Source organism: Cheilinus undulatus, linkage group 11, assembly GCF_018320785.1.
Source record: "Cheilinus undulatus linkage group 11, ASM1832078v1, whole genome shotgun sequence".
Classification (NCBI taxonomy): domain Eukaryota; kingdom Metazoa; phylum Chordata; class Actinopteri; order Labriformes; family Labridae; genus Cheilinus; species Cheilinus undulatus.
The window spans coordinates 37,937,779-37,958,741 of NC_054875.1; the positions used below are offsets into that span (position 1 = coordinate 37,937,779).

At 40.4% G+C, this 20,963-nt stretch overlaps 1 protein-coding gene across 12 annotated transcripts in view; it reads right to left on the reverse strand.

The window, feature by feature from the left end:
- The window catches only part of rap1gapa (RAP1 GTPase activating protein a), a 131,075-nt gene that overhangs the window by 58,653 nt on the left and 51,459 nt on the right, over positions 1–20,963 (reverse strand). For 11 of the 12 annotated variants that reach the window (XM_041799533.1, XM_041799528.1, XM_041799536.1 and 8 more), the window contains exon 2: positions 16,754–16,789. Coding sequence is in view for 11 of the 12 variants with exons in the window: in XM_041799528.1 (XP_041655462.1) it covers positions 16,754–16,789 (36 nt within the window). In the remaining variant the exon portion in view is untranslated. Of the gene's footprint in view, positions 1–11,801; positions 11,866–16,753; positions 16,790–20,963 lie in introns of those variants that run through there. The other variant, XM_041799527.1, reaches the window with a different exon arrangement.

The following is a 20,963-nucleotide window of genomic DNA, read 5'->3' on the forward strand; positions in this document are numbered from 1 at the left end:
AACAGGCAGAATTTGGTTTAAAGTGGCAAAAATGTGTACAAAGTGGCAAACATTAGGTAAAAAAGTCAAAAATTGCCCCAAATTGGTAAAAAGTGGCAATTAATAGTGGTGAATGGCAGGAAAGTAACACAAAGTGTTACATATTTCAATGTTAGAAGCAAAGAAGACTTTGACACTCTTTTCAGCTTGAAATGTTAGCGTCTTATTATGTGATTATGTAGTAAAGTTGGAGCCATGTCAGCAGTTTGATCATATTTCTACGTAAACAAGGATGAATAAGTAGAGGAGAATGAAAGCTATGCACTGATAAATTGTCAAGAGGAGGGTTGAAGAACATCTGATGAAAATAAAACAAATTTTCAAACTATTTTACAGAAGCATTACAGACAAATAAACATTGAAAACAATGCATTCATCTTTTACATGAACTTTGGATACAGGAGGTCTGAGGCTCTCTGCTGCTGTCATATGTTCACACTCCCTCACTTTTAAACAAATGAGCCAAATCAAGCGCTCAGTCTGTTTGCAAGGCAAAGTAGTGGCACCGACTGCTTCCTGCTTTTGCAGAAACTTTCCATCCCCAACATTTTCTTCTGTGGTAAATCTAAGTCCTACAGTGGCTGTGATTACGACTCGACTGATAATCAAACAGCATAGCAGTTTGAAACGCTGTGAGGGGATCCCTAAAGAAAAAAAACACGCTGATAACGATAAAAACTTTATTTCTGTCAAAATTTGCTTCTCCAAGTTAAACACACCAGACTGGATCAACAGAAGAAAATCTTAAACAGTGGCCTAATTACTTACTGTATTTAATTTCAATTGTTCTCTTCTCAACTTTAAGGCTGTGATCTAGGAAATGTTAAGGGGTCACCAAAGACAGCAGGAACCTTTTTTTCAGTAGAACTGGGTCATATATTTCAAATCCTCCATAGCAGCAGACTGAGTGTGTGGGCTCTAATATGCTTAATAATGCATTAGAATAAATCACAACACATATCCTCATGGTCTCTGAGTACTCTGACCCTAATAATTCATATCTTTGTCAACATCTAAGCAAGAAAGCAGAGGTTTGACCTCAATTAATTTATAATTACTGCTGAAGATCCCCAAAAACAACTTATCTAACTCTGAGCTGAGCGTGTGAAAATATATCTCAAAGGTCAGTCGTGAACACAGCCAGCAGTGCTGCTCAGTGATCCTGTTTCCACCGTGTCATCGTGAATTACCGTGATGACAATGAAGAGCTCTGATATTAGGAACGGACCTCCCTCTTGGATTCTTTCACATTTACTGAGAATACCAAACACCTGCTCCCTGGCCGAACATCAGAGATATAAGGAGCACATGTGGAATGAATTACCACACAAATTGGGCCTGGAATTGCCCTGTTTTCAGGACAACACTCCCCCATCCCCCTCTCACAATGACCTGCAGCACTCAAACAAATGGGAGGATGATTGTCTCTGGTGTGAAAGCATTTTTCTTAGCGGTGCTTGAACCAGTCACTGGTGTTGTATGTGTGCGACTGTACTTTCAGCCTTGAAGGCAATCTATTCCAGACGGCTGAATCTGATTTCCACTCGAAAGAAAGTTTAATTTTGGTGGAAATTTAGCCTCATAAATAAACTATATGTCATATTCAATATGAGTCAGCTCCTTCAGGTTTATTATACTTCTGCACCAACGATAGACAAAGCTGGAGGCGTGATGTTTTCAGGTTGACCATCTGTACACTTGTCTGTTCATCTGCTGTTCAACTTTGCATCCATGTCCACTCTGACTCAAAGATGGAATAACTCCATTTGGAAGACAAAGGCTAAGGGTTAAGGTCACTGGGCCTCATGTTCATCCTTAGCTTGTGCACACAGTATCTCAAAAAACACTGTTAGGGATTTTCTTCAAACTTTGCAGAAATGTCCACTCTCTGCCAAGGATGTACTGATTAGATTTTGGAGGTCAAAGGCTAAGGTCATTGTGCCTCATGTTCATCCCTTGCTTGTGAACACCACAGGTTGTCTGCAGTCATGTGATCCAGAATGTCCATTGGAAGTCAGGTAGTTGGGGTCTGCCATGAGGAATGAGTAGGAACGGAGGAAAGTTAGTACTTAACAGCTCTAAATGGACCTCTACACTGCAATTAGAATCAGACAATCAGCGACGAGGGACAGTACTTCCAGGCGCGGCAGAGTCGTGACGTAAGCAAGCAGCGACAAGAGGCCAATGGAGATATGGTGGAAGAACTTATCGTGGATGCTGCTAAAGCACCAGTTTTATCAGAACTTCACAACATTTCTTCATTAAAAGAAGAACAAAGAAAAGCAGTGAGTTGTTTTCTTTTCAAAAACGACAAAAGTCGTGTACTGACATGGAGTAATGTTCACTAGGATTCAATAATGAACTGATTAGATTTTGGGAGGTCAAGGCCATCAAGCTTCATGTTCATCCCTTGCCTAAAAGATTGCTTCAAATCATACTCCTACAGAATCCAGGCCCTTCTTCTTGATGTTTCATTGCACAGTTTCTGTCTGTCAATTGTACACCTCATGGAGTCAGATAAACACAAAGTGGTACTTCTAGTTGCCCTATTTGTGATAAGAAAGATAAGAAAGTCCTACAGTCCTATGGCAGACAAACTTTCAAAGCCACAGACTAAAACAAATATTGGAATAAATTCAAAGTGCAGTGACGATAAGTCTTTTTGTTCCCATGGGAGTGAAATCTCCAAAAGTGCTTTTATACAAACAGTGAAAAATGGAAATCCTGTTTAGTAGTTCTTATCAGGATACTACAGCAAGCCATCTGTTTTTGCTTAAAGGTAAGAACAGATTTTTTCCTGATATACTCCTGTACTCATGACAAGAATAGAAAATAACAAAGTGGCTGTACAATAAAAAGCAGCATGCAGGGATTTATGAATAATGAAATATCTGTATGATCTGATGCGTGAGGAGACTCCTTGATGGCTTCTCCAGGGTCTAACCGTCCCCCGACAGCTGCCTGTATTCAGTATGCATTAAAAGGCCAGGTACAGCAGGTGTTTTTGAATAAAGCATGTACTATCCACCAGTTGGTCCAGATTTCAAGCTAGCTTATCTCTCACAATGTGTCTGTCCAGATTTACAGAGAAACACGTCCCCAGGGGAAATCACAGTCATGCAGATGTGCCTTTTCAACAGCAAAGGGTCACACAGGGATCATTTTCAGCTCTTTTGTGCTTGGTTTCAAGGCGACTCGTGTATTCAGTGACATTTAACTTCATGCAGTTTGATCTATGAGGCATGCATCTGTCCTGTCAGTCAGGAAGGGACAACCATGGGGTAAATCAGCTGAATTTAAAAAAAAATTACATAATGCAACCATTACTATTCCACTGGGAGAGAAGGACTGAGGAAAAAGCTTCCTACTGGTGAGACCCACTATCCTCAGCATTACACATGTCAATAAACTGGAACATACCAAGCAGCACCAGCATATCAACCAGCTGAAAGATAGAGTGATAATGCTAAATACTGCACTTCCTCCAGTGGCCACTTGAGGCTGCCTCCAAAAGTGAAATGATCCTCATTCAGCCTTGTATGAAAATGTTCAACTGTACAGCAGAATTAATCTAAATGTACTGCAATTTAAACCAGCAGAGTGTGTTGCCTATTTTTATTCGACATCCTAGGCTGAAGTAGAGCAGCACAAAAATACAACTGCTGATATTTTGATATTCAACAGTCAGCTGTTTTAAAGTCATATTCAAACATACATTCATTTCACTCTCATTTTTTTAAGAATAAGGAAGAATTACTCCCTGGCAGTAATTTGCCTCCATGAGGTACACAGTTGTTTTATAAATGAAGACCTTTTACATCGCAATTGATTTAAGTCTACCCAGGAGTGAGAATGGGTGTCTGTGCAAAGTTTGATCCCTTTAGAGCACTTTTTTTTTTTTTAAGATTTTGCTGTGAGTGAAGGGATAAAAATGAGGCCCTGTTATAGAATGGCCCTGTATATAGAACCTGTAACCTCCAACAACTGTCAAGTGTATCACTGAGTCAGAGTGGACACTGTGCAAAGCTTGCAAAAAATCCCTAAAAAATAATCCTGTGATCTAACACTCAAGGCCCAATAACCATTACAGTTGACCTATCCAGTAAAATCTAATCAGTCACTCTTGGATCAGAGTGGACATTGGTGCAAAGTCTTAAGAAAATCCTTTTGAAGCATTTGTGAGATTTTGCATTTACAATTGAGGAATAATCATGAGGCCAAATGGCCGGTGGATTTGATCTGTAACCTCCAAATCTGAAGAGTGTATCATTGAGTCAGAGTGGAAATTTGTGCAGTGTTTACAGAAAATACCTCAAAATAATCCTGTGATATCACATTCTCTGGGATAAACATGTACTAAATGACCTGAATGGTGAAATTTTTTACTTCCAAAATCAAATCAGTTCTTCCATGAGTCAGAGTTAAGTTAGTATAGACATTAGTTAAAGGGGACATATTTTACCTTTTGAGACAAGTTTATATTGGTCTCAGAGGTCCCCATAACATGCCTGTGAAGTCTGTCGCTGAAAAAACACTCCAGCATTTTATTTTTGCAAGTTTAAAAACCCCTCTGTTTCAGCCCTGCTCAGAACGAGCTGTTTCTGTGTCTGTGGCTTTAAATGTTACTGAGCTGTCTGACTCCACCCCCTGACCCTGCCCTTTCAGGAAATGGATGTTGCTTAATGGATCTGGCTCTTCTGATCCTCCTCTCAGCTGGCAGGAGAGGAGGGCAGAACTTCCTACCAAGTGTGGAGGGCCAATCGAACCTGGGGGCGAAACTAACTCCCCTCATGACATCATGAGGGGAAAATCTGAGAACAGCTTGTTTCAGCCCACATTTTCTGAAAGGTGGGGAAAGATTGGTTCTGGTACTTGAGGGGATTGTGGACTGGCCAGGGGCACATATTTTTGTTAGAAAAGCCTGGAAAAGTGATTTTGCATGGTTTGAAAAGTTTGGGCCACATCAGGCCCCCCACACCTTCCCATCTGGAAACATACGCTGTGGTATTATGGGTGTTTCTTTTCTCATAAACTCTCTAAAGCTATCAAACACCTCCAAAAACAACTCATCAGGAATGGCTTTATGATTCATCCATTTTTTAGCGTTCCCCCTCTCAGCTATTAGTAGCATAACTCATGTTAGACGCGTATTTATCCGTCCATTCTTGTTAAAAATTTACATTTCCTGTGGAAACTTTCGGCTTCAGGCATTTTGGAAGTGCAATTTTCCTGCTTGGGTTTTTCACTCATCACAACACAGCAAATTAGCATCAAATCCAGTAACAGATGACAGAAATATTCAGCTTAAATATCTCAGTCGCCCCCTAGTGGCTGGTTGTTATAAACATTTATATACAAACATTTGAATAAAAAAGATAAAATAAAAATATCAGAACAAAAATATGTTAATCAGACCATTCTAGAAATGTCTTTCTATGTGAAAGTTCGGCCCCCAAACTGCATGTTTAGGGAAAAACTGGCCCTTGTGCAAATGTAGTTGATGACCCCTGCTCTATGGCCTATGCAGAGCGACAGAAAAATGGAAATATGAACCTATTATCCTGACAGATATTCAAGTTGAATGTATTGTTATAAAGAGCAAATATGAATTATACAGTCCATAAGATATACCAATCCTCAAATGTCTAGACAGGGATAAACTCTTTCAACTACTCAAGGTAAAAAAGAACGTCTGCCTCATAAATACCTGAAGCTCTGTCTGCAGGTGAAACTGCAGCTGAAAGAGACAGTCTGGAGCAAAAGTTTTGAAAAGCTGACACAACGAGTTTGCCACTAAAAAGCTTCAAGAATCAGATAAGTAAAAAGGAAATGTCCTGTCAAAGCTGCCTGACACTCATCTCAACCTTCACCAGCCTGCTGTCATGGAGCTTTATGTTTTTTTAAAGCCATCCTGTGCTGGTGCTGGATAGTGGCTGACATGTTGGGATTTGGATTAATACGACGGTTAGAACCAGGGGCGAGCTTGTCACTTTGCTGCTATATTTGGTCAGACAGCAGGAGACTCATGGAGAGAGAGACGGTGCAGTCTGATCGGGCTTGACAGTTCGCTCTTCCACTATGTCCGCTCGGCCTGACACACACAGATGAGCGTGCACAAGCAAAGTGACACCCGACCCGGGCTTCAAAGTGCAGCGGTGAGCGCATGTGCAGAGCAGAGCAGATGCACACACAATGACACACACAGACGGAGGAGGATGCAGAGTGACATCTCATGGGAAATCAGTGAACACAAACAGAGGAGTGTTTACAGCGGCACCTCTTAAGTGTTTATGGGCAGAAGTCGGGCACACAAGATGAAATAGGACCAGAATTTAGAAAGCATCATAAAAACAGAATGATGAATCGCTTGGAAAAACTGGAAATAATCAGAAAGTCACTCAGCAGTGATGAAATCATCTATTTTTAGAAAACTATTGCCCATAAAGCAAAAAAACACCTGACTTCTCTTAAAGTGGAGGCTTTTTCTCCTCTGTGACACATGGAGAAAGACTGCAGGATTCCTGACAGGGTTTTCAAGAAGTGAGGTAACTTTTGGTGAAGATGGTTTATCATTGTGTCTTGTAAGAAAAAGATGGTCTTCCTCATAAAACAGACAGTTGAAACATCAGGACATATCTCAATTTAAGCCAAATCTACAACCCCAATTCCAAAAAAGTTGGGATGCTGTGTAAAATCTAAATAAAAACAGAATGCAACAATTTGAACATCTCATAAACTGTGACTCAATATTGTGGAACAATTTCATAAAATGTTCCTCAACATAAAATTGCAAAGACTTTGAATCTCTTTGAAATCTCTGAGCATAAGGGACAAGTCCAGAGGTCATATTGGATGCCCCTGATCTTCAGGCCCTCAGGCAGCACTGCATTAAAAACAGGCATGAATCTGGACCAGACTGTATTGGCTCAGAAACATTTCTAGAAATCATGGTCTGTTAACACAGTGCCTCATGCTGTCTACAAATGCAAGTTAAAGCTGCATCATGCAATGAAGAAGCCAAATGTGAACACAATCCAGAAACATAGCTGCCTTTTCTGAGCAAAGTTTGAAATTATTTTTGGAAACCAAAGACACGGTCTCATGTGTATAAAGAGGACAGTTCAAAAGCCTGCTTCTCTGATGGTGGTATGGGATTGCAATAGTGCCTATGGCGTGGGCAGCTCACACATCTGGAAAGACACTATCAATGCAAGACTGCTGAGCCACACATTGCACCCATCACAACAGTGTCACATCCCAGTGTCGAACAGGCCTGCCTGCAGTCCAGGCCTTCCACCAACAGAAAACATTTGGGGCTGTATAACATGAGTAAGAAGACCCAGGACTGTTGAGTAGCTAGAATCCTACATCAGACAAGAATGGGACATTTCTCTCCAGATACTCCAGCAACTGGTCTCCTCTCTTTCTAGATGTTTACAGACTTTTGTTAAAAACAGACATGATGCTGCACAAAGGTAAAAATGGTCCTGTCCCTACTTTTTCACAGCTTCAACATCTGATATGTTGTTAATGTTCTATTGTGAATACACAGTGCCCCAACTTTTTTGGAACTGACGTTGTACATAAAGTGTCTTCTTATGTAAGATCACTACTGACTTCAAGAAATGTTAGTTACTGTAACCTTCATTCTCAAGTATTCATCATGAAATTCCTCAAACTTACTCTGTCTTTGGTGCTCTTCTGTTTTGGTCTGAGCTTTATGGTCACCTTAAACCTAGGCCTCCTGTGACAGATAAAATATTTTTAAGTTCTCCCACCAGTCAGTGCAGGCAAAAACCTCTCTCACACAGGTAGGTTGTGGCAAAGGGAGAGTGGCTCTCTTCATTACACACCTTTTCACAGATGAAACCAAAGGCAAGCTGTGACGCTGTGTTGTTTCTCATTGTGACATCTGGTGTAGATTCATTATCAAACCTTACATTTTCAAAGCAAGTCCTCTCACAAAATTTGCCCTCCTTTACTAGCAGTGCAAAAAGCAGGCACTGTGTTTATTTGGCCTTTTCACACCATTCCTGTAGTAGCTTCACTTTGGGAACCACGGTCTTAAACGGTCTGAGACAATTTTACTGTTGCTGATTTTGGCAAGAAAATAAGATTTTGAATAAGCAAGTCTTTCAACATCTGTTTTTTGGAGTTTTTCTTGCTTTTATTTGGACAGGAAAGTGGATAGAGACGGAAACTAGAGCGAAAAAGAGTGGGGCATGACATGACAGGGAAGAGCAAAAAGCCAGATTTGAACCCAGGTCACCTATTTTAACAACAAGACCCTTGTCTAATTTTTCTCCCTTATTGAAATATAAACAGTCTATAAATTAGCAAAAAAATGTGATTATAGAGTTACATTCTGTGACTTAATCTGACATGTTAATTTGTTGAAGCACCATTTTAACTGCTTTCCCTGCCTCCTGAGAACCTACCACCATGCTCAATCCCACCATCAGTTTGACAGTATAATCCTCACAATGTGAAAGCATGTGAGAGTATGCAACTCTGCAAGATTTCAGCCATGAGCCATCCAGAAAACTTCTAGAAAGTCACAGAATGCATGATAGAAAAAGCTCATCATTCCTAAAAGATGTCCATGTATGTGTTTACTAAACATTTGCAAGATTTATCCGGGTTTATGATTGGTTGCTTTCCCAAAATAATCGTTTCAATGCTTACTGTGAGATGAAATTCAAGGGGAACACAGATAATTGTCCTTTCTTGATAAATGACAGTGAACATAGCCATCTGACATCAAACAAATCTGCAAAAGTAATTTTTAAGGAAGGGGACGATAGCCTACACAAGCTCAATGAAGAGGGAAATATAAACTCATATAGTGCAATTTATTTGAAAGAAACAAGCTTAGTATTACGGGCCGTAAAAACAATTCTGCAATTACTAAATTAACAAAATCTGTGGATGGATGATTGCATGAAGCAAAAATAGCACCAAAGAGTGGATGAAAATGCAGAAATGCCCTGCATGAAGGTGATATGAAGCATGGATGAAACAGAAGGATTAAAGGATGGTCAGGAAGTAATATAATGGCCAACCCGCCACAGTAATCCATCATGCTCCGGGGACAGAGGCGTCTGGATGTATGTACCTATATGGGCTCTTACACAACATCTCATGTAGTCATTATCCACACCAGCACTCCTCTCCCACTTCCTCCCATCAGGGGGGCTTAGCATGACAGGATTACAACCAATTACAGGCCTCTCCTCGGAGAGCGTACAGACAGGGCTCGGATCATCTTGTTTACTGTGTATGACCCACAATGACCAAACAGTAGATGGTCTTTTAACATTAACCAACTTTAAGAGATGAGGCATCTAAACGGAAAGATCCCCAACACGGAAAAAGGCTTATCATCCCCATTATGATCTTACTATCTCTCTATAACAGGGAAAAGGATGTATGCAAGAATAGGAAATTTAAGATATAGAGTCACATTATCAGAGGGAAATGATAGAATTATTTTTTGGCTTATGGAAAAAAACAGGTGTAAGTGCAGTTTGTCACCAAATTTGTTTTCTATGGTCCAAAAATATCACCAGTGTTCCATCATCTCTGTCTCTGAGCGACACACAGAGACTAATGCATGCTTTATATCCAGCAGTCTAGACTGCTGTAATGCTCTTCTGTCTGCACTCTGAACTAAAAAAGTTATAAATCAGCTGCAATGATTCTCTGCAGCTCAGCCAGCACCCCTACCAGAAAACACATTAGACCTATTTTGAAGGCCCCTCAGGTCTCAGGTGTCCTCTGTGAGTCTTTTAGGTGTTCTTCAGGAAAAACTTTTCAGGGTTAAAGTGTCTGCCTGATGATCTTAAAAGAGTTCAACATGTCGGCATTAAGTGGCAGCCTTCTGTGTTGAATGAGCCAAATGAGCTAACGCAAAAATGTAGTTAGTCTAGTCTCCAATTCATAATGGTACCAAAAGTCAAGGAATCTTCCTTATGCCTCACATTGAAACGCTCATTATGCCTTTACAGCAGTGATAGCTGGGGCTGGAGGTGTTGTGTTCTTGAAATATCTCTAGAACACTTTTAAAGATTTTCTTAAAACTTTGCACAAATGTCCACTCTGACTTAAAGATGAAATGTTTACATTTTGAGGTCAAAGGCCAATATCTTTGGGCTTCAGTTTCATCCTTAGTGCAGTATCTCAACAAGACATTGAGGGGATTTTTTCAAACTTTACTCAAATGTCAATTTCGACCCAAGGATTGCCTGATTAAATTTTGGAAATCGAGGTCATTGAGATCATTTGCAAGTTGCAGCTCTCTTTTGGGTTCCCTGCTAAAGTTTTTAAAAATTGTGCAGAAACAGTCATTGAAAAAATCTATGGACCATATTCAACTATTTAAACTTTCCGTTTCACTATCTGCCTCCAATTCTGACTCCTCTCTGCATGCAGCTGCTTTTTTTTTTTTTTTTCCACCTGTCACCCTTTTAAGAAGGACTCACTGGTTGCATCAGCAGGGAAGTTAGGCTATACAGTGTAGCAGACCAATACAGCTGCTCAGGTAAAAATGGGCCGAAAAACATTGCGTTTCAGTTGTACAAAAAAAAAAATTTAGACGGGTTGGCAGGTGAGATCCCAAGTTACCTGGTCGTATAGGGAACTCTGGATGGGGAGTGATGCAGGCTGCAGGTGTCTCTGAGGCACCATCCTCTGAACAGAAATGTCCTGAAGAATCGCGTTAAGTCCCACTAGAGCGAGCAGTAGCTCACAGTTCATGGGCATGGGCTCACAGTTTGAACACCTACCCTACCAGGTAATTCTGGATATCTCTTGCTAACCAGTCTCCACTACAATTTCACTACTTTCTTTTTCTTCATATTGAGTTTCCCCATCAAGATCTTCCTCTAGCTCATAAAGGCATCCCCTTGCACATCATCGTCACTTGAGTCAAAATCACTCAATCTGGCTTCCTTTTAGCTTAGTTTGTTGTTATCTCTTTCGAAGCCCACAAACTCAAGCAGCTGATCAGGAGATTAGATTGCAATACCCTGAAGAAGAGGAACGTGTAGCCTGTAGCCAAAGCCTGCATTACAAACTAGTGCTAAACACAGAGGCTGTCTTGGTAATAAACAAAACACTTAAAAACATTCAATATAGCATGCAATTGAGCCAGCAATGCATTTGTCCACATTTTTACCCAAAATCTGCTAAATTACACAAAGCAACTGCACCCATCTGTTATGCTGTATAGCCCAGCTTGCTTGTACAACCAATGAGTCCTTAAAGGTGCAACACTCACTGAAATCACTGGAGGCAAATGCCACTACTACAACCAAGTACCTTTTGCACCCCAACTTTTAAAAAACTGGAATATCCCTTTAAGCTCACATTTCTAGCATGCTTAAATTATCCGTAAGTATGATCATTTCATAACAATCATGACAGTGTTACAACTATAAAAATTAAGAACTTCCCTAACTAATCTGAAATAATAGAAGTGTTAAATTCAAATCCTTTTCAATTAATTTACACATTTCAGGAGAAATATTTCACGTACCATCTCGAATTTACCTGTAAAGATAATTTTACAGTGCATGTCCCATTCATCCTTCTGTACCACTGTTACAAACTGGTGTCAGAGCTGACTTGCCCAACAATCAGTTGAAAGATGACCAACTCTACTCAGCCACTTATACAGGTAGATTGAATTCTTGTGTACAAATTTTAGGAGCTGTGAGGTTTTCATCAAACCTACATCATGCAGGTATAAAGAAATAACTCACCAGCATTTTCTCGGCCTTCCAATTCGGAAAGGTGAGCAAGGCATTTTTGCTTTTAAAAGGTGAATTAATGATTGTGCTGCCAGAAGATTTAGCTTGCTACTCTAACTTCCAGTCACATTCTGTCCAACATCCAGCTCCTGGAGGAAGATTCTGACTCTCAAAGTTTTTTCACTTTGCTTTCTCACTCTTAAAATCTTCTGTCCTTGGATTTAAAAAGGTGAATCATCCTTTCTTTAAGGTGCTGAAATCTGTAATGACACGTTCACTGATGATTCATCCTCATGCCAGGTTTTGTTTTAGGAGTTTTGCTGTCCAGCTGGGTTGTTTTGGCATTTCATTGAAGCTCCATTAACACATCAGTAAGACTCCTTCAGATTCATTAGGACGTGTCAGTTGAACTCCTTGTTTTCTTTGAAGAGGAGATGGACTCTGACAGAACAACAAGAACAAGTGTGACTCTAAAAGTAGTTTGTTTTGTAGACGTCACACTCTGCTGTTTTCTCCTTTCTCTTCCTGTCACATCACCTCATCCACGCACGTCCTTTCTCTTCACCCTCTTCGTCACTCCCACACTTCCTCCTTGTCCTCTTTTAGATCATTCTCTTCATCTTTATTCCGCTCCAGCGTCTCTCCTCTTCTTCCTGAGCTCCACTTTTTCTGTCATAGTCTGATGCTCTGGTATCCCGTTGGCATGACTGCAGTCTCTGCAAACAAGCCCTCTTCCTGCTGAGTAATGCAGGCCCGGCTGCAAGGAGAGATGCTCCTGTGTCTGTATTCCAGAGGGGAAGGAGCGATGATACTGCGGCGAGGCTGGGTGTATTCTGCTGCAGTCACACAGATGGGGTAAAAGGGCCAGACACTCGTGCCACCTCACCTAGAGCACCCGTGCAGAGAGCGGTGTATCTGCAGTGGCATGAGGTGTGAATGCTCATCTCTCTGGCCGCGTGCACGTGCCAATCACAGCAGAGAGTCAGAGGCTGCCAGCACTGCAGAGATACAGCAATGGACCAGGAATTGGTTTCCCCCGCTGCTGCCCGTCTGCTCTGCCTTCACTGCCTCATTTATCACAGTTATAATGTGCACAGCAGACTTGTTGACATATTTAAAACTCACAAGGTTAGTAAGAGTCGTGACTTTGAAAACAACTCAGAGCGCAGCAAGGTTAAAATCTGTAAATTTCTCTTTGACTTTTAAAGACTAGCGTGAAAAATCAATTTATTTCAGTAGTTCAATTCAAATCATGAAACTTGTATATTATATCCTGCAGCCTTGGAAGTTATAAATGACATTCTGAAAGCCTTGGACAACAAAAAATGTTGTCTCTTTTTAGACTCTTGCAAGACCTTGAATCGTCTTATTGGACCATCTTCAAGCTATTGGGTTTTCAGGGCATGCTGTTAGATAGTTAGCTATCTAACAGTTTTGCTAGCCAGTCTGACGGTGTGCAACAAGGTTCAACACTGGGCCCTCTTTTATTTACTATCTATATACTGTAAATTGTCTTGGGCATTATATTATATTCACAATTTCTCATTTCATTTTTATGCCGATGATACGGTTATTCACTGCTGGGCACCTACACCTGCAGAAGTTTTTGCAAATCTTCAGCATGCTTTTGATTTAGTCCAAGCTCAGCTATGTCAGCTGCAACTTGTTCTTATTGCAGATGAAACTTAACTCATGCTCTTGCCATCCTCATGAACGACAAAAAGATAACTGTCTCGGAAAATTGTTACTAAATATGATCAAGAAATTAAGTTGGTATCTTCTTCAAAATATTAAGGGTTTTTGTTTGATGAAAATTTGACTTTTTAAGAGTGTATTCAGTATGTTACCAAAAAGCTGAAGGTTTTGCCTGGTTTTTACAACAGAAACAAGTCTTATCTCAGCTTTTATGTCAAAAAGAGACTGGTAGAGTCAACTTTTTAAACCTGTTCTTGATGATGGTGATGTATTGTACATGAATGCCTCTTCTCAGAGTCTTCACATGTTGGACAGTGTCTATCACCGAGCTCTGAGATTTACCACAAACTTAATTTCTCCCTCACCATTGTACTTTATATTCAAAGTCAGCTGGACTTCTTCAAGTACACATTGTCTCGACATTGGTGCGTCTTCATTTACACAGTTAACCTGACACGCCAGATGGACCATTTCATATAGAGCATGGATATATTTTACATTCATCTGGGAAAGCTCCCATAGAAAAAAGGGAAGGTGATTGGAGGAACATTCTCCCTGTCACATTTGTGACAGCCAATCAGAGCGACAATACAAAATAAGGTTGTGCGCATGTGCTTCTCCTGACCAGACAGGCTACTGCTGCCATAGTCGTGAATGATGATGGAGCTCTTCCAGGCCAGACAGAAGACATGCAGAAACATTTTCTCTGCCAAGACAAGCTTTTGTTGTGCCTTTTTAGTTCTTTTTTCAAAGGAAAATGCGGTCCAGTTCCAATCAAACTATCACTTTCATACAGCTACATCCGAGCTAATAGCTACCACAGCAGCTCTCACCTATAACAATCCCAGACCCGAAGAAAAATGCAAACATCTTTTCAGTCATGAAAAGCTTTCCGTGTGGCTCTTTTCTCTTGTTTTAATAAAGAAATGTCATCCAGTTCTGACAAAACCATCAATGTGGCTATGTCCAAGCTAATCACTCCACCAACAGCCGTTGTAAACAACTACTAACAGAACAGCTAACCACCATAACTCTCACAAACTCATGCTGAAGCAGGTCAGCAGTAGAGAGTTAAAACATTTTCTACATAAAGAAAAGCTTTCAGTGTTGTCGTACTCTTTTTTTCATACAGAAATGTGGTCCGGTTCTAATAAAACTGCAGCTATGTTGTTGCCACATAGCGGCAGGGACCATATCTGAGCTTATCTCCACACTGGAGGCAGCTATGCAATTGCTAGTAGTTACTACAAAGTCATTCTGAGCAAAATTACAGACTATCTCCTCTCTGTTCATCTTGAAGGATGGTTTGCAAAACCTTTGTTTGACTTTGTGCAGTTTTTTGGTCCCACAGTCTGAACCAAATTGGGAAAGAAGGCTTTTATGTTTTTAGCCCCTTTTTCTTGGGACAGTCTGCAGGTTGAATTTAAACTGCAAAAATTTGGTGACTGAATGTTTTTAAATCTTTAGTGAAAACTTTTGAATCCAAACTTTATGAATGCCATTGTTTTGATGAATTATTATTGTTATTAATATCTACTGTGTATTGTATGAGTTTGAGTATACAAGTTGATGAAACTGTGTATTGTTGCCATTCTTGGTCAGGTCTCCCTTAAAAAAAGAGATCACTGGTCTCAATGGGACTAACCTGATTAAATTAAAATTAGATAAATAAATAAAAAAAACAAAAGGGTTATGAAGACAAACCGTTACATGCTCTCTATCATGACGGCCCTTCCTGACTGGGGTTTCAAAGTAGAAACCTTACTGCTATAAGGCAACAATTTTAACCACTGCACCACCATGCAGCCCTCACATAACCAATGTTGTATGAAATTCCTTTTACTCTTGTAGTTCTTGAGATGGTTCATGACTCCAGGTTTAACCTTAGTTGACAATATTTGATGTTTAAGCCTTATGTACACAGCAAAATCGCCAGTGTTAGGTTAACACTGAGAGTGTTAAATCTAACACTAGAAAAGTGTGTATATGTGTCCAATCTTTTGAGTGTTAATTTAACACTTTTCAAAGTGTTACTTTTTTTACACTGAACCAGTGTTACTACAACACTGTATGGTGTCAAAAATTTACACTGGTGAACACTGAGTAGTGTTGATAGTACTCAACACTGGCGTCAGTGTTAAAACATTAACACTAAGGAGTGTAATACAATTAATTTCGGCAGGCGTAAATTACTGTGGATAACAACTGCCCCTCTTCCACCAACCTGACAATGATTAGAAACAAGACATGTAAATTCCACAAAATGGGTGTTTGTAATCAGACACACTTCACAAGATTGACTACCATCCCACATTGTGAAGTATTCAACAGCAATCACAGAGTTATGAGGCAGAGTCAGAGACACAGCTTGTCCTGAAATAACAATCTGCCCTCCCTTCACAGTTCCAATGTAGATTTCACTACAGCCAAGACTTGATCAACCTAGAAGACAACTACACTCATGGTGCAAAAGTGTTTATGCATCAAAAACTTAGGAACTCAAGATAATTCAAGAAACATGTGCAAGTGAATCCCAGCAGTGACCCCTGTACGGCAGGCAACATCTAAACACAGCTAATCATCTAAATACATCTAAAAACATCTGAACCCAGCTTAAGACTCTGCACTAAGGCATGATGGGAAAACTCTGCCCCCCAGATTTGAAATTGCAGTAGGTGGTGCTTGGATCAACTGACTCTCTACAGTGCTGGAATAACATTGGTTGATTTAACACTGTCAAATAACTCCAACACTGAAGACCATTTACTCTGAATGGAGTTAAAATAACACTTTGAGTATTAAAATCAACACTGAAATGTTTAACACTGAGAATTCAACACTCCAGTTTTTGTTGTGTAATAAGGCTTCTATATTTTTTATAGAAGTACATGTATTTCTGGGTGAAATCACAAAATTTACACAAATATCTGCTTTGTATATCTGCACAGCAGAAAGGCTCCCAATTATACAGCTTGCCAAATTACTCTCTTGTGTTTCTACAGTAGCCCAGAATGAACATTTTGTCATTTCTTAAGCCACAGATTGCTTGTTTCCCCAACATGATTGAGAAAAGAGTTAAGGAAAGCAGTTTTGCATGGCTGCAATCTGCAACCTCACCACTGGATGTCACTTAATCTCACACACTGGCCTACTAAGCTGAAATACTGAAAACTTTTTAAAGACAGACTTCTCACCTGTTTATAGTGTTGTTATGTTGTCGTTCTTTACCAGATTAAGTGACTAAGAGTTAAAAGAAGAGGAAGACTCACCACACACTCCTGGCCTTGGAGAAGGACTTGTCGACCCTGGAAAAAAAGAGATATACGGCCATTATTAACAACATGAAGATTTTTTTCACCCACAAGTTAAAGCTGTGTTATTCTATGGTGCTTGCCTTTCTTGGCAATTTGTTAGTGCCAGAGCAATTCTGCGATTAAAATCAAAACAACTCAAATGTTTGAAAAAGCTGCAAGGGAAGTCGTCTGACAAAATCTACAAAAACAGTGAAAAAAATATTTAAAGGCGGCTGTAATTTCCCCAAGAAAAACTCAGCTATTTCTGTTATATATTGTTTTTATGCAAGTAAAATTGGTCCTCATGAGGTGGTTGATAACTACTGTGAACACTCACAGACAGTTTCTATGCCCTTGTCTGCATGTGTCTCAGTCTTTTCAGTCTAATTCAAGTGAGATAATGAAGCATCCTTCCCACTCACAGACAGTCCACTGAACTGAGAGAGGTCTGTTCTGCAGTGGGCCGGGTTACCCTGAAATAACTCTGGCCATCTGTTGAAGGAGCCTTCTCCCAGGATGAAAGGATGATTACTCGCTCTGTGCTTGCTGGGACAAAAATGAATCTTGTAGGGCTTTGAAGGCGCACTATAAAGCTGTTTGTCACTGTCAATCAATAGTATCTATCCGCTGTCCTTGAGCAGATTTCAAGAATAATCTTTGGAAATAATGGTTAGATGATGCAGAGTGAAGGGGGGAGTTTCTGCCTGTAGATGGCACTGTGTTCACTGCAAAAAATCAAATCTTAGAAAATGCATTTGATTCATTTTTGGTCTGAAATATCTCATAAGACTTCTCATAAGTTGAGATAAGGATCTTACTTCTAGATTCTAAAGGCAAAATAAGGCCAGAATTACTTGCCATAAGTATAATGTATCATCTAAATTAGTAAAGCTGATTTCTTTTACTTATTATAAACCGTTCCGACCATTTTAAAGTCCTTTTTTTGCTTGAAATTTAATGCTCATCTGGACTTCTCATAAAAACCTGGTGTGTAATAAACCTTAAGAGATATTATAGCCAGAAATTGAACAAAGATTTGAGTTTTTGTGGAATGTTGATGGAAAAACTGAAAAGCATTTCATATATTCAAGTCCTTAAAGCAGGAAAATGATCAATTTGACACTCCCCATAAAGTCCAAATGTTTCTTTCCTCTCCTAATCTTGTTTATAATTCAACAATCAAACCCAAACTTCTCTGGGGATGCAGCACTTGACTTGGCTGACAATAACAAAGTGGATATTTGACACTGATAACGGTTGCTCTGTGGCCCTGTGAATGACTCACGGCTGCAGGCCTGTCTCCTGTGATGTCTCCTGCTGGTGACACAGCGAAAAGGGAATGTTTAGTATGTGCCTCAGCGCTCCTGCAGCTGCCTCCAAAGCAGGAAACTGACCCCCTCAGAAATTCTTGGAATGATGAAGCCCCAAACAGAGCAAAGGCAACATGAAATACAAATATCCTGGAGCTGTAAGGTGATTTTATGTTGTTGTTTTTTTCCACTTGCTGTTGGAACTGTCTCCTATGACTGTGTGTATGTCTGGCTTCATTTGTCAAGCCAACGCTGCAGACTTTCTGACAGCCTGCAGACACCCCTCGTTTCCCTGCAGAGCCACCAAAGTTCAGAGCTCTTACTCATCTCCTCCTGAGCATGATAAGTTTGCATGACACAGCAACACCCAGAGGATCAAACAAACATTTCTGGAAAGAGAAGTGACTCTTGCTGTATCAGAAATATGAGTAAAAAACAAGACTAAGGGCCCAGAGGCATAGCAGTACTGTGTACTGAGGCAAGGTGATGCTTTGATAAATTATACATGGTGGACTAGGACCCAAAAGTGGGTCGCAGAGCTGTTGTGTATATGTGCACTGAAAATACAATGCCGACATGCATCCATACATTATGGGCCAGATCCTCAAAACGATTGCACTGCTTTTGCGACCGCTAACCCTGTGCAAATGACAGAAAAAAATAGCGTGCAATCCTCAAAGCATACGCAAAGAGTGAAATGCACGCAAACTGAACCCAAACTGCACTGCCACTCCTAGCTGCGCCGGTCCAATTCGCATGCATGTAAATTAGGGAATATTCATAAATTCAGCGCAAAATTGCCCCCTTCCTATGCAAATAAGCCTCATTGCAAATACCACCTAATCCTCAAAGACCAGTGCTAATTGCCACAGGCAGTAAAGCGGTGCTATTTACCGCCAGTGAGACCCCTGTATTAAATCTGCGCAATATCTCTTTCTCCCTCTTTCACTCTCTCTCTCGCTCAAAATGATTGCAAATTGCTCTCAATTGGTGGTAACTGTGGAGCATAGCCTATATAAGGGCTGTCATGCCAGGACTCTGCGGGAATTACGGCAGCAGTGATTGTAGCCAGGCGAAGGCACCGTGGCACGCGAGATGGCAGGCGTGCACAAGAAAGGATTTATCGGAGGAGAGTATCACTTTTTGATCTAAGCGACAATGAAATCATCTGCAGATACCGGTTGCCAGGCCGCATGATCCTTGCGCTACTAGATGCCATGCGGCTTATTGCAATCAGAGGCGCAAATAGCGCTCAGCTGCCAAACTGTGTGGGCGTGTTAGCACCTGCATATGATTAGAGCAAATTCTTTTGAGGATAAGGCGCTAAAACAGGGCAGATTGCGTGAGCTAATTCTGAGCAAATAACGGCGCTATTAGCAGGAGCAATCCATTCTTTGTGGATCTGGGCCTATATTTCACCGTTCTCCTTGATCACAACTGAATGTTGTTTTCTTGAGATCTCTGCTTATCTTTGGGTATTAACTCTGGTTTTCCCCTTTTTAATTTTTTCAAGATCTGTTATAAATAACTACATTTTACAACAGAGTAAATTAAAATGTATGCTTGCATGTCCTCCCATCTTGTAATGATTTGGCTTTTTGTTTTTGCACATATGGATCTGACTCCAAGCTATATCAGAATAATCACGCTCCAAAGAGCCAGTCCATAGCCTCACATCCTCAGGTGGGGGCCTCCTGGTCATTCCAAAGTCAAGACATAAAACCAAAGGCGACTGACTATTTTCCATCAGAGCTCCTCGACTTTGGAATGACCTACCTGAGGAGATAAGGCGTGCAGAAACAGTCACATCTTTTAAATAACTTTTTAAACTCACTTTTTCATACTTGCTTTTATTTGGCATCGCCTTCTTACTTAGCTTTTACCTTCTAACACATTTTTAATTAGTTAGCATATGTCAGTTCCTCCCAATTTTTTGCTTGCATTTAATCCTTGTTATTCTCAATTTATTTAACTGCCACTTTGGTTGTTGTAATTGCTGTCTTCTCTATAATGTTTGTATCTTGTTGGGTTTCATTGCTTGTATTTGGGTAATAACTCATGGTTTTCTCATTCTTGATTTCTCAAGATCTGTAGAACAAAATACATTTCATAACAAGGCAAGGAGTAAGTATAAAGTATGCTATGCTTGCTCCCATTTTGTAATGATTTGTCTTTTCTGCACATATGTCTGGCTCTAAGCTATATGTCAAAATTAATAACCCACAGCCTTAGATCCTCATCTGGGGGCCGCCTGGTCGTTTCAAAGTCCAGACTTAAAACCAAAGGTCACCGAGCATTTTCCATCAGGGCTCCTCGACTTTGGAATGACCTTGGTCCATTATCTTTCTACTGTTGCCCCTGTGTTTGAAACCGTGGCATTATTTTTGACAGCTCCTTCAAATTTGACCAACAGATCAGTTCAGTGGTCAAAACCAGCTTCTTTAAGCTGAGTCTATAGGGGAGGGTGGAGCCCTACCTTCCTCCAAATGTTTCTGAGAGGGTAATCCACCTGTTTATCACCGCTCTCTTGGATTATTGCAATTCTTTGTAAGATGGTGAGGATCGATCGTCTCGTTTGAAGTTAGTTCAAAATGCAGCTGCACAGCTTTTGACTGGCAAGAGACGTAGAGACCACATCACACCAGGGCTGGTTTCTCTCCACTAGCTGCCTGTCAGTTTCAGGATAGAGTTTAAAATTCTGTTACTTGTCTGTAAAGCATTGCACCTTCCTGTCTGTCTGAGTTGTTGCACCAGCACGCTCCAGTCAGAGCACTGCAGTCAACACACCGGATACTGCTTGATGTTCCAACATGCAGTCTGGAAACAAGAAGTGACAGAGCATTTGCTGTGGCTGCTCCAAGACAGTGGAACAGTTT